We start from the raw sequence: 24,978 nt of genomic DNA, 5'->3' as shown, positions 1-24,978 counted from the left end.
GGATTCAAACCAGCTACTTTAGCTCACCTGGTGTGTTGATTTGTAGGGATTTGCGTGAACTTTGTTTTTGGTTTCTGGTCTTTGAGCTCCAGAGCTGAGCAGGTACATCAACCCATAGCGTAGCTATCAAAGGCTACTGTGCGGTGGATGGGTCAATACCTTCCTGACACGTAGAGTGATCAGCTTACACTCTGCAGCAGGGAATCCATTTACCTTCAATTTGTCTCTGTGACTACAAATAAAATCATTCATCCCTTTTAAAAACCCAGCTGCAGCATTAATTTAATTTGTCATATTTACACAATGTGCCCATCACTTGCTTTCTTGTCACATAAACAATCTAAACATTGACAAAAACACTGACAATAATTATCTAAATTAGCATAATGTTGAGAGAGAGAGAGAGAAACCAAAATAATCCCTCTGGGAAAGACCTGCATGAAGACACAGGCCTAGGAAGTACCTGGGAAGTCAACATAGTGTGGAACTGTTGAGCTGAAAGGAAAGAAAATTCCAGAATCCCTCATTCTCCCCTAACGATTCCTTACTTCTGGAGCCCCGCTGTATAATACCCTGTCCATACTACAATGTTTAGAACAGTTTGTAACCAGCGACGGGCATGGTAATGTCCAAGAACCACGTGATTAGTATTAGCAACCCCAAGCATTCAAATATTATGAATCAAGCCCCAAAATCATGAGAGCAGTTTAAAAAATCATGAGATTTTAAAAATCTGCACCTTTTGGGGTTCTTTTTATTCGACTTTTTGGTTTCTGAGCCTGGCGATCATGCTTTGTTCACATTTTCAGCCTTTTTTTCCTTTTAAAAACAAGAAGAGAGGTTCTGAGTTGTAGGAGCTGGGGCTTTAAGAAAGTCAGTGAACATTGCGAGACTTATGACAACTTAATGAGAGCTGGAAACACTGAATTCTGTTAGTAACAGACACCTGTTAACTTTTGGTAACCAGGCTTAGCTCAGCTGTTCTTGCAGTACACACAAGACCCCCTAAATGTGTCTGTATAGCTGGTTTGAACAGGCCTCCCCTTTCCCAGCTCTGAGGTAGGAATCCCAGTATCCACTGTCCCAAGTACAATTGTCTACTAGGATGGAGTAGTCTCTTTGGAGTGGCTCAGCTTTGGCTCCACAACCTTGGTTCCCACTTTGGGCTGGATCCTAGAAGAGGTTCAGAATCTTAAACTGACAAGAACAATATGCTTTGCATTCTTCCTTCTCACCCCTGCACCTCACTCATTAGCTCATCTCCTTCTCCAAAGAGGCAGAATTTGAAAGCTCTCTCCACCAAATTGAGTCATAGTTCATGCTGGGCTATCACGTCCAGTTAGCAGCTTGCCTTGGAGCCTACCAACAGAAGGATGGTGCAAACTAGTTGTAAGCAACTGAGTTTTATAGCAGCTGCATTTGAAATTTGTCACTTGTCACAGCACAAGATTTCCAAGTCCTGGGTGGATTCAAGGTTTACGGTGGTGCTAGGGCTCTGAAAGTTCACAGGGAGCATAAAATTGATTCACTCCGTTACTTTTCTTTCTCTGGCAGAAGAACTCCCTAAGGAAAGATATAGGGATCCTGTTTGCTTTTCAACATTTTGAGTAGGCAGAGAACAGTGTGTCCTGTTCCATTTATTGTCTGTAAATCACAGAAAATATCTTGAAAAGAAAAGGAGTACTTGTGGCACCTTAGAGACTAACCAATTTATTTGAGCATGAGCTTTCGTGAGCTACAGCTCACTAAATATCTTCCTTCTCCATGGCAAAAATAGTTAGAATTAGCAAGTTTCTTTACCTCTTCCTGCTCACATTTGTGAATTTCTGCAAGGGCCTCATAAGCAAGATCTTTGCTTTCCCCACATATCTATTATATGTCTTCATCTCCTTCACCCCTCTCAGTATCTGCAGTTTCTTCTACATTCAGGTAGTTGTTGTTCCCAATGATTACATCTTGCAGCTTTTCACAAAGGATGGAAATGTCACTTGACTGATCCATGCTGTTATCATCACAGGATGTCCATTTGCTTTGCTCCGAAATCAAGTTGGAATCTAGTGGAATTATTAAGCAAGAGGAAAAGTGAGAGAGCATTTAAGTGACTGGAGCAGAGCAGAGCTGTGCGCCAGCTGCCCTGCATGCTATAAATGCAACTGAATTGTGCAATCCTTATGTTAAAATTAATTAATTAATTAATTAACATTGTGGTTACTGACACTGGTAGCTACCGTTTGCTTCTATCTCTGTATATTTCATTTACAATTTAAAGAACACACATGATAAACGATTAAGATACAAAAATAAGAAATACGGGTGTGAAAAAGTACAGCATGCTGCAAAAGAGGAATCAAGGTGCTTGCAAAGTAATTACAGTTTAGCATGATGGGGGAAGTACCATAATAAATAAAATCAACCCTTGGGTTGAATTCTCCAGTCCGCTAAGGCCACTATGCACTGCATGGTGGAAATCACAGCCACACCCACCCCCTTGCTGGCTCCCTGGAGGGGACATGTCACAGGTAGCAAAGAACTTTGTTACTCCTTATTCGCCACTGGTGTAAGATCAGGAAAGTGTTTCTCTTGAGCAAGCCCTAGGTAAAGAGGGTAAGGGCAGAATTTCTGTGAGGGGTGAATTGTTGCATAGAAAAGTCCCTGGGGAAAGGAATCCTCATGGTAGTCTTTGCAAGCAGTTTACTGCAACTGAAGGGTGTAAAAGTGATTTAATCAAGAAATTTTCAGTTCCTAACAGCCAGAACTTTTCTGTTGTGAATGAAGCCACTGACTTTCCTGTTGAAAGATCCAGTGTGGATAGCTTTGAGAAGGTCTCAGATGAATCATAGAATCATAGAATATCAGGGTTGGAAGGGACCTCAGGAGGTCATCTAGTCCAACCCCCTGCTCAAAGCAGGACCCATCCCCAATTAAATCATCCCAGCCAGGGCTTTGTCAAGCCTGACCTTAAAAACTTCTAAGGAAGGAGATTCTACCACCTCCCTAGGTAACGCATTCCAGTGTTTCACCACCCTCCTAGTGAAAAAGTTTTTCCTAATATCCAACCTAAACCTCCCCCACTGCAACTTGAGACCATTACTCCTTGTCCTGTCCTCTTCTACCACTGAGAATAATCTAGAACCATCCTCTCTGGAACCACCTCTCAGGTAGTTGAAAGCAGCTATCAAATCCCCCCTCATTCTTCTCTTCTGCAGACGAAACAATCCCAGCTCCCTCAGCCTCTCCTCGTAAGTCATGTGTTCCAGACCCCTAATAATTTTTGTTGCCCTTCGCTGGACTCTCTCCAATTTATCCACATCCTTCTTGTAGTGTGGGGCCCAAAACTGGACACAGTACTCCAGATGAGGCCTCACCAATGTCGAATAGAGGGGGACGATCACGTCCCTCGATCTGCTCGCTATGCCCCTACTTATACATCCCAAAATGCCATTGGCCTTCTTGGCAACAAGGGCACACTGCTGACTCATATCCAGCTTCTCGTCCACTGTCATCCCTAGGTCCTTTTCCGCAGAACTGCTGCCTAGCCATTCGGTCCCTAGTCTGTAGCTGTGCATTGGGACCCTGCACTTATCCTTATTGAACCTCATCAGATTTCTTTTGGCCCAATCCTCCAATTTGTCTAGGTCCCTCTGTATCCTATCCCTGCCCTCCAGCGTATCTACCACTCCTCCCAGTTTAGTATCATCCGCAAATTTGCTGAGAGTGCAATCCACACCATCCTCCAGATCATTTATGAAGATATTGAACAAAACCGGTCCCAGGACCGACCCCTGGGGCACTCCACTTGACACCGGCTGCCAACTAGACATGGAGCCATTGATCACTACCCGTTGAGCCTGACAATCTAGCCAACTTTCTACCCACCTTATAGTGCATTCATCCAGCCCATACTTCTTTAACTTGCTGACAAGAATACTGTGGGAGACCGTGTCAAAAGCTTTGCTAAAGTCAAGAAACAATACATCCACTGCTTTCCCTTCATCCACAGAACCAGTAATCTCACCATAGAAGGCGATTAGATTAGTTAGGCATGACCTTCCCTTGGTGAATCCATGCTGACTGTTCCTGATCACTTTCCTCTCATGTAAGTGCTTCAGGATTGATTCTTTGAGGACCTGCTCCATGATTTTTCCGGGGACTGAGGTGAGGCTGACTGGCCTGTAGTTCCCAGGATCCTCCTTCTTCCCTTTTTTAAAGATTGGCACTACATTAGCCTTTTTCCAGTCATCCGGGACTTCCCCCGTTCGCCACGAGTTTTCAAAGATAATGGCCAATGGCTCTGCAATCACAGCCGCCAATTCCTTTAGCACTCTCGGATGCAACTCGTCCAGCCCCATGGACTTGTGCACGTCCAGCTTTTCTAAATAGTCCCTAACCACCTCTTTCTCCACAGAGGGCTGGCCATCTATTCCCCATGTTGTGATGCCCAGCGCAGCAGTCTGGGAGCTGACCATTTTAGTGAAAACAGAGGCAAAAAAAGCATTGAGTACATTAGCTTTTTCCACATCCTCTGTCACTAGGTTGCCTCCCTCATTCATTAATGGGCCCATACTTTGCTTGGCTTTCTTCTTGTTGCCAACATACCTGAAGAAACCCTTCAGGTAGTGAAGTGAAAGCTGTTAAGAAAGTTAAACAGTCCTATAACCCAAGTGGCTGTGTTTGGCCAGCTTGTTGGGGAGACAAGGTTGTTGAGAAAGGAATGTCTTCATGCTAGTTCTTTAAGTGAACAGTATGTGGCCCAGGTCAAGATGGGGACTCTTAACCAAGAGAGCCCGAATTGCAGCCCTCCAGACTGGAGCACTGGGAGAAGACCTGATCCCAGTTTGACCCCCGGGGGTTTTGGGGTGGCAAAAGGGCACGGGCTGCATAAACCTTCCCACATGCGGCATGCGAGTGCTGTTGACCACCCCCGACCTAAGGGAGGGCATGAAACTGGAAGGGCCTGGTGTAACTCCCACCAATGAATGGAAGAGATGCTGGGGCATCCATGGGAACGTTGGTAGCTTCGAACTTCCCCAGGTCACCGGCTAAAGTGACCCCGCTCAGTTCGGTCTCGAAGGGGGGAGAGATGTGATGAAGTGGGACTGTTCTTAATGTTTCCTCTGAATATTGTGGGGGTGCCTCAAAGTGATGTAAATTAGGGCTCCTCCTGTGCATAGTACCAATCTACCCCAGCATTAGGAAGGATGCGAGGATCTGGCCCAAATTGGGGGGGAAGGACCCACTGATAGTGATGCTTCTAGAATCTGATCCAAAGCCCATTGAAGCCAATGGAAAGATTTCGATTGACCTAAAGAGGCTTTGGATCAGGCCCATAGTGCACAATGTTCAGAACTGGCCACCTGTCCAAATTTGGCAAGTATGACCTAGATGTCAGTAGTCTTCAAATGTCTGGCACACACCAAGGAGCCAGCTCATACACATCAGGCACAGTTTACATGCAAGAGAAGCCTACAAGCGTCAATACGCCGTTTGCCATCTTGACCTGAAACATCTTCTTCCTCATTTGTCTCCTCATCTGCGAGGCTGGCAGAACCACACTGCTCATGAACACTCATTTGGTTGCTGTTTCCGATCATGACGTTCTCCATCTGAGACTTGTTGATGCTGACTCTTTGAAATGGAGCTCTCCTTTCCCCGGGGCGGGAGGTGCTAATTTTCAGTGACAGTCCAGGGCTGGCAGAAAGAATGTCACCAAATGGATCTAGAGTTAAAAAAAAAAGGGGGGGGGCATTTGTCATAAAAAGGAGAGCATAAGAAATCAGAAAGACGGAATCAGTGAATGTCGAAAAGGTGACATACTCATTTCCCAGGGCTCGGGTGGGACTAAGATTTGCATTATAGTAGTAGAAATCTCAGCATTTCAGCACGTTAGTTTGTTGCACAGAAATGAATGGATACAGATAGGAGGGTACCTAGTATAACTCTAAAAAGTTCTAGGCACTTGTGCAGCATGTTCTATGAAGGAGCTCAAAGCAACGTACAAAATATTGGCATCTTCATTTTACAGATGACATTAAGCAGTTTGCCACAGGCCACTCTGCGAGTCAGTGGCATAGTCAAGAATACCCAGCTCTCCTGACTCACAGTCCCGCACTCTAACCACTTGGGAATACTTTCCATTTATCTAGTTGCCTCGTCCTACATCCCTTTGAAGTCGGTGGGAATCAGAGGCAGATGACAAGTGCAGAGTCAATAATTAGGATCCATTTTCTGGGCTGCACTCTGTCATGAAGTTGGTCCTGCCTAGCTGAGATGCAGGCTTTATGGGAGGGTGTCCTACCATAAATAGTGGAGCCAAATGGAAGGCTTGCAAGAGGTTTTTGTTATAGGAGTGGGTCACAAATACGCGCTAGTAGGATGTCAGAGGAAAGTTTTCCTACCCCAGCTGTGAAAGGGGACAAATAGACATGAACAGGGCTGGAGTGCAATAACCACTGCTACTCACACATCACAGACTCTGAGCATTAAGCCCAATTTCTAGGGTCATAAAGGTTTGTTTCAGCACTGACATACTTTGTAATGATTCACAAGTCAGCGCTCATCCAGACAGGGCTGTGCTTGAGGGAGTTCTCGTATAACCAGTGCCCTGCAGAGCACTGGAGTATCTTCAACACAAGCCAACACACTGTACCTACTCTTTTCTGAAGTGCCACATTGGTCTAGATGCTCCTCTCGACTGTCAACGAAGTTCTTCATAATGATATTCATTTGATTATCATTACCAATGACAGTATTCTTGAGTGTGGACTCGGTGACATCAATTTCCTGACCACCCTGGGTGGTTGTTTTAGCGTCTACTTCACAGGGCAACATATCAGCATTCTCTGATGCAGCCCTAAGACTTGGAACAGTTGGTCTAGAATCTAAAGTATAAGTGTAAAGGGAAGGAATAATAACTATATTAATAAAATAAAATAATAATAATAATAGTGAAATTTTGTATGGGAGAGTGCCAAAATGATTCGTTTTGACAATCTCATTTTGATAAGGTCTATATTAGGTGTATATTGCAATAGTAATTTTATATATTTTATATATTATAATTTATATATTATATATTTAATACATTTATGCTATAGTTTCAGTTATTGACATGAAACGATTTGGTGTCTCCTAACAGAAATTTTTCAGAATTTCCATTCTGCAGTAACTTAACTTTTAATTCCGTCTGGCACAAAAGCAAATTTCAAAATGTTGGCATATCCCACAGGACAGAAAATCCATTTTCCAACCAGCTCTGGTAAAATACGAAATCTTTTTTATGTTATTAATTATGATGGCTGTTGTTCATGTCTGTTCTCAGAGAGGATAACCAGTATAGCACCCATAAACCTGTGCAGAGAGATGATTACCATCTTTTTTATCCACTAGATTCAGTGAGTTGTAGTTTCCAATTTGAGTAGCTCTGGAATCAGCTATAGAGATGGTGTTTTGCACTCCTCCCTGATAGATAATGTTTGTTGGATTATGCTGAATAATAAGTGGCACTGCTTCCTTATTTGCTCCAGGATTTGTTGCTTTGTAACCTGGAAAAGAACAAAACACACATTAGTCTCCAGTACAAAAGACAAAACAATTTTCCTGGGAGAAAAGCAATTCTTGTCCTGTGACAAAAGTGATCCCCTCTCTAGGCTTCAAAGCCCAAACTACAAAGTCTGCACAGCTATTGTTAGCCTTGTAATGCGAGTCCCACGAGCCTGAGTCTGTAAATCTCGGCTCTGAGACACTCCACGGTGGGCTGCTGGCTCACTGGGTAGACGCACTCTAGCAGAATCCTAGGACCCGGGTCCTGTGTGCTTGCTGACCCAAGACAGACTAATTTGTGTGTGGACTGAAGTGGGGCTTGGGCTCAAACCTGAGTCAGAGCCCAGACTTAGTGTGCAGTGTAGACACACCTAAAGGAGCCCGTTATGTTGCTAATTCTGTGTATTTAGAGGGAGTAAGGGCTGTTTAGGTATCCTGATTTCCTAGTGACCCTGACTGGTAGCAGATCTCTCTGTTGTCTCATTATCTCAGAATGGAGGGTTGTGGGCAGGAAGACATTGGGAGGAGCTACAGAAGTAAGGGAGCCTGATGTTACACATAACTTCTGTGTCTGTGTGTCTAATGGTGCCAGTGGCGAGGGCTGATCTCAGTCAGCCAGCAGTACCCAAAAACGATGTACAATGAACAACGGCAACAGTGTATATCCCAGGGCAGGATTTGAAACGAATGATAGAAATGGGACTGATCAAGCAAGGCCATAGAAGTAGTGAGATGAAATGATTTTAGTAAGAGATCGATAGACAACATCTCTTTTTTTCCTAATATATGTCAGCATAGGCGTAACGATAACTTGTGGCTACACAGTGCGAATCATTTCAGGAACTCAGAGCCTTTTACAAGGTGGACAAGTGCTCTCCGCATTTTACGGATGGGGAAATGGAAGCACAAGGGAGTTAAATGAACCCCCATCGTCCTAGGAGGGCACACAGTGAGTTGGGCATTGTCTGGCTGACTCAAGACCCAAGTCTCGCAGCCCCATGCTCTGAGCTGTTTACCAGAACTTCTGATTAAAGATCAATCAAACTGTGAGCATTGGTGCTGATAGGCACATCGAAGTAAAGCCCACGTTCTCAAAGCCAAAGAGACGTGGCCCGGGGAAGGACCATTTAGTTGTCTAACTGAAAGTGTTTACAGCCATAAAGAAAACAAAGCTGCTTTTTGTAACACTACTCAGAATGCGGTGTTCTGAAAAGTGCATCTCAGTACAATACCTGTGCCCTGTCCGTAAACTGACCAAAGCTTTGTGTCTTCCTCCTGGCTGAGGACATGTTTTTTCTGCAGCGCGTATAAATCTGCATTGACTTCCTTTTGTGTCTTCTTTCCCATATGTTTGGCAATGGCTAATGCACGGCAAGATCCATTTTCTGACAGAAACTGGTAAATCTTTTTCTCTGGGAAACAAAGGGTGGGCTTATTGATTCACTGCCAGAAATGGAGGATAATGCAGCGAAGTTTGTATCGTGCTCCCTGGGACCACTGGGCTGATAATTTGTGGCCCCAAGGCCACACATGGTCTACCAAATTCCCCTTTGAATCTTACCAAGTTATCAGCTCACATGACTTCACTGGGATTGCCAGTAATGAGCTCTGTGCTATCCAGCTCAGGCCCACCATTACACCGGCTGCAAAGGGAATGGGGAGTAGGTGGAGCCATAGTTCTACCAACTACCAGAGCTGGTGGGCTGCATAGAGTAGATAGAGCAGTATCCTGTGGCACTTACAGGGGTGTAGCAGTTCATGTGCTCCCCTGTGGGAACTAAGGTGCCTGGGGTGGGGATCTACCTCCCTGAGACAGAGGGTTTCTGGAGGTGCACCTGGGATGATGAGGCTTTATCGTGGCCTGGGGGCTACTAGCACAAGGTATTCCTAGCAGGAATACGATTTACGACTCCTAGACCCATGCTAGACTTCTACACATACAATAGTGCAATGCTAGCATTAATAGCATTCTATTGTGGCTGCCAAAAATCATTAAATGTAGATTTCTAAAGTTAGTCTATTCAGTCTTAGGCACGTGGCAAATATCTTACGATTTTCTGACAGTCTGCGGTCATCTTTCACAGGAGTCACAGTGTTCACAGCCTGGTGCAATGGGACTAGGGCAGTGTCATCTACAACAAAGAACATTGTTAGGCACTGTAATTTGCGGGGCGGGGGATTTGTGAAAAGTTCTGCTATTTAGCTAGGAAGAGAGACTGATTCCCCATTTTCCTTTCTTGTCCCCATCCCCTAAAGCAGGCTCCCAGGGGAGCAGGCATCTTTGCTGTATACCCTCAGTTCTGATCTTTGCCCACCTCCAGAAAATGTGGGGCTTTAGTAGAGCTAGGATATTGGCAGACGGTTGGTCTGCTGCATGGCTTGAGTTGATCAGGGAGGGGGAAGGGCACTTCTCTGCCTTTATGTGGAGTTTGTCCTCTCTCTAGTTATCTTAAAACTATCCCAGCCAAAGATCCCTGGCTAATGAAGGGCCCCATGGTCCCCATGAAGGGGAAAGGACACTGGATCAAAGCCCATAGGGGGTTCATGCAGAGCTTTTCATTGTGAGGTTCAGGGAGCGATTGACCCTCCTGTGGAAGAAGTTGGGGATCCCATGAGATCCACAGGATCATTCTTCTGCAGAAGTTGTACTTACAGGGCCTATGCCTTCCAGATGCCTCCTGGAGGGATGAAGGTCTCCAGTGCAAAGGGTATGGCAGTGCCAGATTCCCCTGCCTGGGAACCTGGTTCCTCATCACAGCTTTATGAAGCTGGAGCCATGGAGAGGCTTTTACAGGATGGGTGGAGTATTCTATAGAGGATTAAACTACCCCCCTTCCCTGGGTGCAGACCCCCCATGTCTGAGCGAAGAGAGGAGCCTGACACTCAAAAGAATGGCCCTACTGGGTCAGACCAAAGGTCTACCTAGCCCAGTATCCTGTCTTCTGATAGTGGCCAGTCCAGGTGACCCAGAGGGAATGAACAGAACAGGTAATCACCAAGTGATTCATCCCGTCACTCATTCCCAGCTTCTGGCAAAAGATATTTCCAAGATATTTCTGAAGAGCCAACCTTTGTCTGCTTCTGGGATGCACCAAGATTGCAGGTATTACAAAAGAAATGTCCTAGGGCAGGGTACCCTCAGAGAACACTACATGGGGTTAATCTACCACCCTGGACAAGGTTCAGTGCAAAAACTGCCTAGGAAAGAATGCACCTTCTGCTTTAGTCAAGTTTCAGTTCTGTACAAAAGAAAAAAAACCAGAGTCGATTGACTTGCAACTCACTGTACTAAATAAAAATGGACTCAGAGTAATTGGGGTCAAAGGCTTGAGAGTCTCTGATGCAGTTAGGCTGCAATGTAGTTACAGACTTGAGAACAAACTCAGCTCCCAAATGCCCTCAGCATCGGAGGTTGCGGACAGAGTTTTAAAAGGTTTTTCAAAACATTTACCGCTTTTCAACTGGGCGGTTTTCTGATGACATCCCACCTCTGTGTCATCTGTCCGGACAACCCATTTGTTATCGACACTCTGCTTCTCAACCTTTCCCTCCTTACGCAGCTTGTACAGCACTTTGTTGGCTTCCTGTTTTTTAACCGAACATGCGCAGGCAATCTCAGAGGCCTTCTTTGGAGTGGCAGCTGTCCTTAAGTGGTCCCAGATGAGTTGTTCCATTTGTGAAGCTAAATGTAAACAATAAAAGCCATCTACAGACAATTCTAAGCAATTCAGACAATAACTCCCCCCCCCCTCCATTTTTTTCTTTTGGCAACCAGACTTTACTCACTTGCCTCTGATCTTCAGTCTGAATTTTTTGTTTGTTAACTGTGGATATAATAGTCACGCAATAATGATCACAGAAGCCAAATGGGGAACTGTGACCAGACACAAGCGGTGGAGGCATGGAATGAATTGAAATGACGGGCTGGCGTGGCTTTGCACTGCAGTTGTCCGTCATATAAATAGGTGCAGTTACATATTTAGGCTTTAATGAATACGTATTTACTCACCCAAAATGACATCCTCAGAGCAGTCACGGTCATTGGCTTAAGGACTTATTTTAAAAAGTGATACCCACATTATTTTCCCATACTGGACTGATTTGTCCTCTTTAGATGCCACTTCACAAGCCTAGCACCACCGATTATGTCTGGAAGGGATGTGAGGGTCTAGCTTCTGGAGGCCACAAATTGACAATTTAAAAGAGATGCCATTTGGAAAAATGCGGCCATATCCAGGGGTGAAGTCAGAGGCACTGGTCCTGCATCTGTCTAAGCATTAGCTTCCCCTCCTCACAAACACAAAAAGAGCCTCCTGTCTCTGAGGCATAACTAAAATTCCCAGTAGCTACCCCTTCCTTCAGGTCATGTGGTTTCATGAGTGGTAAGTTAGTACCCCATCTCGAAAGAGGCAAGGTACCTCTCTGAATCTCTGGGTATTCTTGTAAGAGTCAGCAGTCCCTTCTATGACTGCTTCATGCAGAGTAAGAACTGAAGAGATGTTAGGTTGCAAGGACTAAATTAGCCTGTGAGCTAGAGAAACAGAAATTACCCTCTTGTATTCATCACCACTGTGTCTTGTCCTTTCCCTACCACGAGGGATGCTACACATTCCTGCTGCCAGCACTCAGACAAAAAGCAGTCAGCAGGGTGGTGCAAGGTCTCCTGCTTGCTAAGAGACTGATCTTGCACCACTGAAGTCAGGGGGGTTCTGTCACTGCTTTCAGTGGCCTTTGGATCAGGGCCTCTTCTGGGTGCAGTGTGAGGTCCAATATAAGGATCTCAATTCCAAGGATCCTGGTTGCGTCCAAATGCTGCATGTTTTACTCATGGCCTTCTATCTCCATAGAAGAGATTCTATGTCATGAGAGATTTTTTATTTCTTTTCGTGAAGACCAGGAAAGAAGGGGAGTAGAGCAGAGAGGAGCACTGAAACTGACAAAGAGCAGAAAAAGCATCTCTGACTGGAAATACATTGGCACATCTAACAAAAACCACTTTTATTTCCCCCAAAATGCTACAGCTGTGAAACATGGTTTGCCCTTGCAAACAAACTAATTCAATCAGGAAATAGGAAATCCAAGGCAAGAGGGCTTAACTGTCATTTTACAAAAACCATTAAATGCATGAAATGTATCCTAATGATATTATTAAAGAGAAATTCCAATAATCCATTAGCAGCAGGGTTAATTATTGCAAGCACATTACAATCAATATCATTAAAACAAGGAAATCATTTGCTATGCAGACTTTAAAAAAATAAAATAAACACAGATTATTTGCTCCTCCAGAGAAACTCCAAGAAGCTACTTTTGAATGCAACTTTGATTACATTTGTTTATTGAAGCTGATCGTAAGAGAGGCTGCAGACACTGCTCAAAAGTGACAGCATCATTGTTAAAAATTCAAAGGCTGAGTGAAGCAGTCCTGTGCCATTGCTATATATTCATGAATGTGTTTAGGAAGCTGCAAATAGTCAGCTCTGACTAATACTTTACCACTAAACTGACAATGGGCTGCTGACATGCATATATGACAGCAGAGTTCCAGCACTGAAATTAAATAGTTATGAATGAAAAAACCTGAGCTGGGTATACCAGACACTGCCTGCCTGGTATTTTTGTAAATATACCATATAGTATCAATGGGCTAGCAAATGAGTAAAGCTTTTCTGACTCCTGCTCTTTGAGGGTCTGATCCCACTCCCATAAAAGTCTATGGAAATACGTGTATTGACTTCAGTAGAGGATGATTCAAGACCTGAAGTTATGGCCTGGAAAGGACCTCATCTCCCATTGATTTCAGCACCACTTAAGATTGGACCCTAGAGAATGGGCTTTCAACCACAGAGAAACTACCCCGAACAAGTTGTCCCAAACTGTCTTCCTAATGCAGGCCAAATCCTATGTTCTGATATTCACACATGAAACTCACATGGATATCTGAAGGCAAAATTTGACCTTCAAGTGAAAGATGTGACACAGCAAAATGTCTAGGCCGAGGAATGATACCCTTTCCACTGGATTTCACATCTCCAGCTGCTTTTATTTTCTGAATTTCAGTGCCATTCACAGCACATTTTGTGAATTTTCCCAGCCATATTGTAAAGTTTTCACTGTATGTAAAGTTAAATTCAGCTAACGTTGGTGAGAATTGCCTCCTTAGATATGAGAAGCACTGCTTCCTAAGTTGCATTGCCAAGTGCCATTTGGTTTGGACTTCCCAAATCCTTTGACGAGCCAGACCTTTCAGGAAAGATGTTCTTTACCTGGGCCTGATCTGAAGCCCATTGAAATCAATAGATGTCAGCCCTGTATGAGCCAGTGCTGTATGCTTGTTTAGGCACATTTATGCATTTATTGTGTAATGCAAAATTTGTACTAATAAAGATGAAGAATAGATAAGAGTGACTACAGCCAGGAGATACAGCCCACACAGTCCTGCCCATGTGTGTTGGGTGTGAGTTTCAGCAGCACTGGTGTTCCAGTCCTGGCTTCTGTTACCCAAGGTGGATCAGTTGTAGCTTTTTTTTGGGTCAATAAACTACTGTTAGGTCTGTTGAACTCCTGGGCTTTTGCACACCTCAACAACGAAGGTAATTTATCTTCAGACATCTGAAAAATACACCGGTGTCACAAGACTACTTTGTACTTCTAATAAATAATCCACATAAATGTGCTTAAAAATGACAAAAGATGATTAGGAAAGTTTACAATGGGTGTTGAAATCTGAATAATCGAGACCTAAGGTACTTACAGGGCTTTTTTTCACCCTATCAAGGCAATTGAGATCAGCTGAACATTCTGAGATCTGCTCTGAATCAGGGCAAGGACTCATTTGTAGAGCACCCTTCACAAGTAGGTAACCAGTTTGTGTTTTTCAAATTCTGACTCTTGTTTGTATGTGCTGCCACCTCTCAGATTGCTTTGCAGCGATGGTGCTTTATGAATTAAATAACTCAAAAAAACTCGAGAAAAAATAGTTCAGAAAGAAAGAGCAAGAACTTTGTTGGAGTTTCTTTTTCAAATTGTGGTTTCGTTTAGCTTTCGCAAAGGGAAGAACCATCCATGAGCTGTTAAAAGGGTCCTTAGATGTTGCTCAAAACATCTTTACATATTGGGATTGACACTGGAATTACTGAGTGATCTCAAAGATCTGAGGATATCATAAATACCTACTCTGTGAGAAAGTCATCAATAAAGATCTCAGTAAGGGGACATCTATTTAGAGCCCTGAGCAAACTGTTATACAGCATAGGCTGCTTGTAGTGGTGTTTTAAATCCAAATTCAGCTCCACAGCACTTTTAAAAAATCCATCCCTGCCAAAAATCAGCTCCTGCAAATGCCCATGCAGCTACTCAATGACAACTGTGTGAGAACAAGCAAATGCATCGGTTGAGTGATTGTGTGGATACCTGCTGAAAGAAGGGGATTTGCAATTATCCCTGGGTGATTTTCTACATGTACATGTCCCTGTATATCATAAAATCAATTAGAGACCATCATTTGTTTCTGAACACATTGGTTGGAGAGAACTATTAGTTCAGAGACATTAATTTCTGGACAAATGTTTACAATTAAAATGTAATTTTGATTCTACTCAATTCCTGTATCACCACATTGTATCTCAGCCAATTCTGGAGAATAAATGAATGACTTTAGAAGATACAGTTCAGGCTGAAGCATAATGGGAAATGATTCCTAGATGGTTTGCTTTTATGAGGTTTCGCCACAACCAATAGGGACGACTGGGGGACATGGATGAGATTAGTACTGCCAACCCGAACCTTTGTCCCTCTTGAGAGCCAAGCTCTAATGGAAACTTTTTCAGAGATTCAGAAATGTTTGGATTTGGGAAAAGAACCAGGGAAAACATCACAGGGAAGCTACTTCTCAGGTCATTCCCAACTCTCAAGCAATAAAGGTTCAGATAACTCAAATAAACCTTTCAGAAGGATGTGAACTACTGGGAGCTTATACAGATGGCAGGCAAATGCTAACCCTTCTCTACGCTAAGGTTTTAGACAAAAAATGAAAATGAAAGCACGTACATTTCCTCTTTTATCTCCCGTCCCCACCACCTTCTCCAAAAAGCTATACAAAGTCAAAGAAGTTTCTCAGTTTACCCTGTAACCAAGATCAGAACGTGACACAGTCACTGGCTTGATTGATAAGCATTACCATGGGAAATTCTAGTCTAATGGACAATCCAAAGGGGGGTGAGGAAAACCACAAAAAGGTCTTGCAACCAACAGGAGGCTGTAATAGAGGGGTCACTCCTGCAAAGGTTCATGTGGTGTGCAGTCCTTGGGAAGTCAATTGGGATTCCCACACAAGCAAAGGGTTTACAGGATTCAGCCTGAATCTAGAGAGGGAAGAGAAGAGAAGAGAAGAGAAGAGAAGAGAAGAGGGTAAACACACATTCTGTGATTGGAAAGATGGTCAACCTTTCCGCTAAGATGGAAAGAAAGGGGAAAAAGAGGACTGAATTTTCCTTACCTCGCTGCAAAGAAGACCCCATCTACATCAGTCTTATAACCATGTAATGTGGTTCAAGTCCAGTTTGGAAGTGGAGAAAGCTGGCGTCTGATTCTGAAAGGTGCTGAGCCCTAGAGAGCTCCTCTACTCCCATTCTGCTAAGTGGGAGCTCAGTGTACCCAGGACTGGGCCCCAGAATAGAACAGTGCCACACGTTTAGAAGGTTCGCTATTGTTACGTTGACAGCGCATTAATAATTAGAGGCAAGCTCCCTCTCTCACCTCTTATCTGGTCAGGGCAAGTCCAGCCTGGCACAACAAGTTGATCTAGTCCATGTATGAATGTGAAATGCAGAGCTGTAAAACAGCCTGGGAAAGCTGGTGCTCTCGCTGTTGCCAGCTGTGGGGGCTCTCATCAAACCAATCATTTTTTGTGGCCATTTAATTGTTTTCTTTAATTATTATGTTGTCCATAAAGATTTAGTAGCTTGGCCACCAAAGCTAGCTCGCTGAACAAGTTTACACCTAATTAAAACCTAACAGCAAAACCTAACACCCAAAGCCTCAGGCCATGCACAGCTGGTGGCTCGTAGACCGGGAGACCCTCTGCCTAAGGCCACGCTGCAGTACCATGGGCCACAGGTGTGGATTACACACAACTAACCGAGTGGGTGTGATTCTCATGGGCACGTCTTCCAGCTTGAAAACAGCTAATGGACCCAGATGATGAAACTGCCAGATCTGACTCCTTTTTAACCCTTCAGTCCCTTCCTGTCAGATGTCTTCATGATAACTCGGGGTAGGCAAACTTTTTGGCCCAAGGGCCGCATCTGGATAGGGAAATGATATGCAGGGCCATGAATGTAGGGTTGGGGCCGGGGGTCGGGGTGCGGGAGGGAGCGCAGGGTGTGGGAGGGGGTGCACTGTGCAGGAAGGGGCTCAGGGCAGGGCCCTGGGGTGTGGGATGCAGGAGGGGTTTGGGGTGCAGGCTCCAGTCTGGTGCCGCTTACCTGGAGCGGCTCTGGGGTGGCAGCAGAGCGCAGTGGGGCTACGGCTGGCTCCCTGCCTGCCCTGGCCCTGTGCCGCTCCCGGAAGCAGCCAGCACCATGTCCCTGCAGCTCCTGTGGGAGGGAGGGCAGAGGACTCCGCTCGCTGCCCTCGTCTGTGGGTACCTCCCCCGAAGCTCCCATTGGTCACGGTTCCCCATTCCCAGCCAATGGGAGCTGCGGGGAGCGGTGCCTGCAGGCGAGGGCAGTGCACGGAGCCCACTGCCCGCCTCTTCCCCCAGAAGCCACAGGGACATGGTGCTGGCCTCTTCTGGGAGCAGCTCGGGGCCAGGAAGCCTGCCTTAGCCCTGCTCCACCACGGGGCTGGCAATCCCCTGGGCTGGATACAAAGCCTTGACGGGCCGGATTCGGTCCGCAGGCTGTAGTTTGCCCACCCCTGTGATAACTGCTTGATAGCTTGCTCCTCCCACCTGCCAGCTTTGGGGTGGGTGGGGGTCAGTAGGAAAACCCATTTCCCCCCCAGTTCTCATGGCTAGGGCTAGTCAATAATATCCCATCAAAGCTTGTTTTCCTATGGAAAGCGGGGGGTTGGCTGAAAGTTTCTGCTATCATTGGTAATATTAATTTTTACAAAAACTTTTGCCTGTAAAACAGGACATTTTCTGCTTTCATTTTTTTGGGGGGAGGTGGGTGGGTTCAGGGTGGGATTGGACAGTTTTGGGCTGACAACCAAGAAGGTTTTGACTTTCAAAATTTTCTGCTGAAAATAATCTTGTTTTTGTTAAAAATTTTCCACAGAAAGACATTCCATTTTCTGGCCAGCTCTATTCATGGCATTCGAAAGTAAACAGGGATGTTTCCAATCACTCTTCCAAGGCAGACGAATGATGACAAAGACACAACCCATAATTTAGATTTTGAAGCCCCCTTTCCCTACCTTCCCATTGCTGGGACACCTAACAACACTCGTATCACACCGGTTACACTTGTGTGCTCAACATCAGCAGTAATAGAAAGAGCAAGGAGTATAAATGAGCAGCTAGAAAAGTCAGGCAATGATTCACTAAAAACTCAGAATGTCTTTAAAAGCAAATCTTACCTGCACTAGATGGTGCGTTTGCCATTTATCCGAGTCCCAAAGCAGATTGAGAGTCAGTTACAGAACTTTCCAGAAAACGACTGACTCCAGTGTATGAGCATGTATCAGCAAGCACCAAATATCCAGTCAGAACAAAAAGAAAAGCGTAACTTGGGGCTGGGTTTCTGACGAAGGACTAATAACTATGTGGTGAAGCTGGAAGTGGAAAGTGAAACTTACATATCTCATAAACTGAAACCGAGAAGGCTGACAAGACAAAGTCCACTGTACAAATGTTTGTCTTGGGAATAAAGTATTACACTTGACTCAGACAGTTCCTGGCAATTTTAATTTGCAGCAGATATAATATACATCATAAAGCAAGAGTAGGGAACTTCCTGATAGAAGCAGTGAGGATATTAATAGAAAATCGGGAGGGATGAATAGGTATTCCACTCCCCACAGTTTACCTTTATGTGTTCCCTTCTCTTACATAAGTGTCCTTCGCTCAGTGTCATCCACTTAGGCACATCTCAGACTTGCTGATCTGGAAGATCCTTCTTTGAAATCTCTTTGAGCTTCAGGGAGCAGAGTCACATGGATCTACATCCTCATACTTTCATAAAGGACAACATGCTGTGTACTCTGCTGCATTAGGATCCATTGTGTATGAGCCATTCTTTGCGTTTCTTTTAGCAGAGATCATTATTCTTTTTTAAATAAAAGTTTCTCTTCCACCTGAAAGCTCTTGGTCATGTCAAAATTCTGAACAACAAGGCCCAGCTATTTATACGCTGTATGCATGCCACTGTGTGCATTCAAGAACAGCAACTGGGTGCACAGTTTCACTAGTTATTTATTCAAATAGTTGATACGGGGCTTTCACATGCACAGTTACTGCAGCTGTGGTAACTACAACTGCAAATAATGCATGCAAAACTCTGGGCCTGGGAGAGTTACGAATAAGGAATAAGCTCTGCTGAACTCAATGTTGCCAACTCTCCATTTGCAATGGGAAATCTTGCAATATTTCATGTTTTTTTCTTAAAGCACCAGCTTCCAAAGTCAAGCGATTACAGGAAAATCTTAGCTTTCATTACAAAAACAAAAAAAAGATGCAAGTTTCTAACCCTCATGGTCACAGAAGAAAAACTTGAAAAGACTCCAAGACAGGAAGGCAAATAAAAATAACTCCACACTGATTATTTTTAAAGCGTCCTGATATTTTTTAAGCTAGTCTCATGATTTTGCAGGGCCTGACTCCTGATGTTTGAACGTTTGGGTTCGGTTACGCTGTGAATCCTAGAGCTAAGTCATCCTGTCACACACTGCGAGATGATCAGCTGTGGGTGGAGCAAAGAGTAAGTAACATGGTTCAAACGATGCTGCAAACCTGTAAATGGAAAACGAAACTTACATGTTTCTCTGAAAACAAAACTAACGAAAAACACTGGCTGTCATGGAGGTCTTAACTACGAAAAATCAGACAAGGGAAACAAGGAGCTGCATGTCCTTATTTTTGAATATTTTTGTGTATTTAAACGTTTTTAATTCAATTCATTTTCTTTGCTCCATGTTTATCATGGCTTCATGTTAACATGTAATCTTTGGGTGGGCTAGTGTTTACTTCATTGCCTTTCTCCAGTGCCTAAAAAAACCCAACACCCATAGCAAAGCACCTGGAGACCCAGAGTTATGGCACTGAGGATTTTCAGCAAGAATTACACAGAGTCAACCTGCCCATAATCAAGTCCAAAAGAATAAAAGGAATTAACTTAATTCTTAAATGCCAACTTTATAAAATCTTATAATAAAGAAAATTAAATAGTAATAATAACTTCATTTTTATAACATAACATGACTGTTGTGTAAGCCACACAAATGATCTTTACAGTTACACATGAACATAAATAAAGAAAACAAATTGAATCTAAACAGGTCAGTCCCCACAGAAACACAGTGAGAAGAAACTCCCAAAAGGTTAGGCTGAGTTCACCTGAGTCTCAGAGTCTTTGGTCACTCATGGAGTCTGAGTCCAGCAACAGGGAACCTACTGAGCATACCCAAAACTACCACACCCAATTCCAGAAACTTCTGTGTGTGGAGAGGTAATTGTGCATCTACCTAGTAACAATGACCCAGACATAATTCATTCCTACCAGGGCCGGCTCTAGGTTTTTTGCTGCCCCGAAGCTGGTCCCTAGAGCTGGCCCTGATTTTCTACCCATCCACCATTTCTTAAAGATATATCTCCCCATGAGGCACGTGGGTTACAAATGCACACGGTGAAAATCTGTCTAAGGTGACTGGTTTCAGAGTAGCAGCCGTGTTAGTCTGTATTTGCAAAAAGAAAAGGAGTACTTGTGGCACCTTAGAGACTAACACATTTATTTGAGCATAAGCTTTTGTGAGCTACAGCTCACTTCATCGGATGCATCTCTCTCACTTCATTGGATGCATTCACTGAATGCATCCGATAAAGTGAGCTGTAGCTCACGAAAGCTTATGCTCAAATAAACTTGTTAGTCTCTAAGGTGCCACAAGTCCTCCTTTTCTTTCTAAGGTGACTGTAAGTCACAAGGACTGATGGTGATTCACTGTTGCATCGCTCCAATGTTACACTGGCAGAACATCTTTGATTTCAGTGGCAGACTAGAACCTCTACATCCATTGATTAAATGCCATCGCTTTGAAATATTACAACGGGTTTCCCAATGAAACACGTCTCTGGGTTGCCTCCTGCAGAGTGTAACACACAAGTGGATACAATTAAGGACACATTGGCATTGTTCTCAGTTGTCCCTCCTTAAAGGGGACAACCCCCAGTTTAGTCCCAATTTACCTTTCCCCTTCTCCCCTATGCAGCTTTGAAGTTCTAGCTTTTATCATTGTAGACCATCTGCCGAGGGGATGTTAGATCGTGAAGCAGACTCTAGCTGTTGGATGAGATTTTCCAAGCTGCCAAAGAGACTTCGATGCCTAATTCCTATTTGTTTTAATGGGAAACGAGCATCAAAACCCCTTAGGTAGCTTTGAAAAATCCCACTCGCTGCTCTTGATGTTAAAATAATTAGCACCATGTTCTATATAGGTCCTTATAATGTGCTCATTGCTGAAGTATTTGATCACCTTCTGGCAGTGCATTAGCATTGTGACTAACATGTTTTTGTTTACACACACACACACACACACACACACCTGTATGTTTACATTACAGAAGTCCAGGTCAAAGAAATGCACCATGCACTTGACCTGGAAGTTTAGGGTTAATTCATATCATTTAAAGTGTCCTGCACCCTTTTTTCCCTTGTGGTCCTAATCTGGAGCCATTGGCTTCTGGATTCCTCCCATATTTGGGTCTCAGGAATGCTAGCTGCCTGAAACAGCTGTAGTTTCAATGAAGCTATAAGAGCCCTCCTTTTCCTCTTCAAACCTCTCTTTATAGCCTTCCGACATTGACAGGTCTGTACTAGCAACAGAGTGGCAGGGGATGCTGTGCCTGAACTGACCGACAGCAGGTGAGGTGCCAAGGAACCCAGACCAAAAAGAGAGGGATGCTGGGGAAAGGCAGTGACCAGAGATGGAGGGAGAGAGATGGGAACCCTTTCAGCCACACGTTGGTACCTCAGTTTCCGAGTAAACTAGTGAGAGGTGTTTTAGCTGATCAGTGGTGTCAGCTCTCAGGCTTTGCTTGCAATTCTCATGATATTTGGTGTTTTTCTTAAAGCCTCAGCTGCTGAAGTCAAGAGAATCTCAGCTTTCATTTAAAAAAGACAGGACATTTCCAGCCCTCGTGGTTGCAGAGAAAAGCTGGGGAACATGAAGCAGGTGCACTGTAAAGGTTCAGAAACCAAAAAGCAAATAAAAAGCAGCCCCAAATGATTTATATAAAAAAATCATTATTTTTCTGTCAATTTCATGATTTTTGTGGGGCCTAACTCATGATGTTTGACCTCTTGGGACTGGCAATACTGGTCAGCTGAAGCGTTTCTTTACTCCGGGCACCATGTAAAGCAGGAAGGGACTCCTCGGTCAGTCAGTCAGTCTTTCCTGCCGAACTCCCGGCTGACCTCACTTTTCCTTCCCTCAGAGAGGTCTGATACTCTTGGTTCCATAGACCCCAAAACAGCACCACGCCTGGAGCTTTGGGCCATATCGCACCCTCCACCAAGAGAACAAGACACGTGGAATAGGAAACTATGTCAGGATTCCCCCTGGAGACTCATTTTGCCACATCCCTCACATTAAGTGGCAGGGCTCACTCTCAGACATTACAAATACCATCATGGAGGGGACAGCACAAGTCCAGGTAGGAGGGAATTAAGGGAGAGCAGTGCAAAAGGTGATTTACGTTTGCCATCTATACAGTAACTCCAGTGAGCCTGCACTGGTAAAAAGGAAGAGGGATAAGAGGGGTGCAAAGCCAGTTCTACCCACACATTTGATTTCTTTAGAGCGGTTTGTTTTGGTACCTTTACACGTAGTTCTCCTCCTGCTTATTAGCAATGCACACCACCACTAAAGCTGCCCACCCCTGCCCTTCAGCACTCTGAATCAAATCCAGTTCAACAGAGCCAAGCTTACCTAATTGTTCAACATCCAGGTTCTCTGCATTTGCAAGGGACAAGTACTCCGAGGAGGCACTTTTTGACTGGCCTTCAAAATCCATCGTTAGATGCTGCGATTGTGATTTATGGCTTCTGCTAGCAATCAATCTCAAGCCAACTTGTGTATTCGAACGAGGAGCTTGAACTACAGAGGAAAAAAAATATGAATAGCCACTGAGAGTGACAAATAATTAATCCTGGCTGATAGTTAATGCTCCCCCAGATTTCTGCTTTTCAGAATCCACTCTGACCACAGCAGGTTGAATGTTTAAAGCTACTTCGCCTTCCCACACTCTGGTGCCATTGGTTTATTTAGTTAGGGTTGTAAATGTCATTAGTGCATCTTTTAATCTTCTCTGACATTATACTTTCAACAGGCTGAGATGTGGAAAAACCCTAGCAACTTGTCAGTCCATTTTCCCTGTTCTTCATCGTGACTGAGCCAGATGAAGCCCTGAGTCAGGCACTGTGCAGTCTCTGCCTGCAGTGATCATAGCCTTTGTGGTGACCCACAAAGAGGTCTCACCCCCTAATTAGGATGGGAGGGAGCATCTCACTGCCAGGACGTGGTGCTGGTTATTCAGTGGGGCGCACCCTTCTTTCTGAGCCAGTTCTGAACTAAAGCACCAGCATGTTGCTACAGGGCACTGACTGAGTTCTGACCATGTGGGGTCATTAAAGACCTTGAAACCACCAAAGGCATCTTGACCCTCTAAGAATTTTTGCCAGTTTTTTCCCCAGCCCTAACCACGGGGACACAATGCAATGCACAATGGCAGTGCTCCCTGAAACCTACACAAAGCATTTCCTTCATAAGGCACTGAACCTCCCAGTTCTTCAAAAGAAATGACTGATGTCACAGTTTAGGGCAGTTGCACCTGTATCCTACTTGGTGGTCCAGCAAGGGTGCCGACTTTAGGATCCAGACTCTGCAGCTGTCACCACTCTTGGTTGAAGACCAGCATCTCTCTCCCTCCTGATCAGGGTATTTCCAGGCTACATAGTTTACAGATTATGCTGTGAAATCCCCAGCAAAAAACAGGCCTGCTTTGGATTGCTTTGCTTCTTTCCTCAGAGACGATATACAGTGTAATTGCCGCAGTTCGGTTTCCACACAGTTTTGTCTCAGCAAGAAAAGTAAAGCATTACAGAGAAAACACATTAACAACAATAAAAGAACCTACATGCACGCTAATAAGCTTACCAGAAATCAGCCCTCACTCCACAAGGGCTCTGGCTGTTGAACAGTACTTCAAATCCCAAGCACGGGTTTTCTGTGGCTACCAGTCCATCATCTTTTTGCTGACAGCAAGAACACATTTCAAGTGGCTATGTTTCTAGTGGGGGTCTTGCAGGGATTGGTTCTTTTATCAATGACCTGGAAGAAAACATAACATCATCAATGATAAAGTTTGCAGGTGATACAAAAATTGGGGGAGGGTAAGTAGTGAAGGGGACAGGTCACTGATAGAGAGTGATCTGGATCACTTGGTAAACTGGGCGCACGCATACAATATGGATGTAAAAGTACATATCTAGGAACAAAGGATGTAGGCCATACTTACAGAATGAGGGATGCTATCCTGAGAAGCGGTGATTCTGAAAGAGATTTGGGGGCTTGTGATAGATAATTAGCTGAACATCAGCTCCCAGTGCGACACTGTGGCCAAAAGAACTAAGGCAATGAATGCTTGGATGCATAAACAGGAATCTCGAGTAGGAGCAGAAAAGGTATCTTACCCCTGGATTCGGCACTGGTACAACAACTACTGGACTACTGATTCCAGTTCTGGTGCCCACAATACAAGAAGGATATTGTTACACTGGAAAGGGCTCCAGAAAAAGCCACAAGAATGATTAAAGGATTAGAAAACATGCCTTAGAATGATAAGACTCAATTAGCTCTATTTGTTTAGCTTAAGGGGTGACTTGATTACAATCTATAAGTATCTACACAATGAACAAATATTTAATAACGGACTTTTTATCTTGCAGACAAAGGTATAACATGATCCAAGATCCAATGGCTGGAAGTTGAAGCTAGGCAAATTCAGGCTGGAAATAAGGCTTAAATTTTTGGTAACAAGGGTAATTACCTATTGGAACAATTGGATTCTCCATCTCTGACCACTTTTAAATCAAGATGGAAGGTTTTTCTAAAAGATCTTCTCTAGGAATAATTTTGGAGAAGTTCTATGGCCTGTGTTATACCAGAGGTCAGAGTAGATCACCATGTTCCCTTCTGGCTTTAGAATCTATGAGTCTTATTAGG

At 44.2% G+C, this 24,978-nt stretch overlaps 1 protein-coding gene across 1 annotated transcript; it reads right to left on the bottom strand.

Moving 5' to 3' along the window:
* Window positions 1–1,872: 1,872 nt before the first annotated feature.
* Window positions 1,873–18,145, bottom strand: ZBP1 (Z-DNA binding protein 1). The gene is made up of 8 exons (XM_077831676.1): window positions 18,121–18,145; window positions 10,991–11,221; window positions 9,591–9,671; window positions 8,772–8,951; window positions 7,368–7,541; window positions 6,651–6,878; window positions 5,498–5,716; window positions 1,873–2,054 (listed from the first exon to the last, which is right to left on the bottom strand). The coding sequence occupies exons 1-8, from the start codon at window positions 18,143–18,145 to the stop codon at window positions 1,873–1,875; spliced, it is 1,320 nt and encodes a 439-aa protein (XP_077687802.1).
* Between the last annotated feature and the right edge of the window lie 6,833 nt (window positions 18,146–24,978).

The sequence above is a fragment of the Eretmochelys imbricata genome, chromosome 13, assembly GCF_965152235.1.
Source record: "Eretmochelys imbricata isolate rEreImb1 chromosome 13, rEreImb1.hap1, whole genome shotgun sequence".
NCBI lineage: Eukaryota > Metazoa > Chordata > Testudines > Cheloniidae > Eretmochelys > Eretmochelys imbricata.
The sequence above is the reverse complement of the archived record's forward strand: the minus strand, read 5'-3'. Positions and strand labels throughout refer to the sequence as shown.

Bases quoted from the DNA above. Each gene is read 5' to 3' on its own strand.
- ZBP1 (XM_077831676.1), bottom strand. From the start codon at position 18,145: ATGGCAAACGCACCATCTAGTGCAG. The intron at 7,542-8,771 runs GTATTGTACTGA...GTTCTTTTCCAG, and splicing joins AGTTTACGGACAGGGCACAG to GTTACAAAGCAACAAATCCT. The intron at 6,879-7,367 runs GTAATCATCTCT...CTTATACTTTAG, and splicing joins TCTAGTGGATAAAAAAGATG to ATTCTAGACCAACTGTTCCA.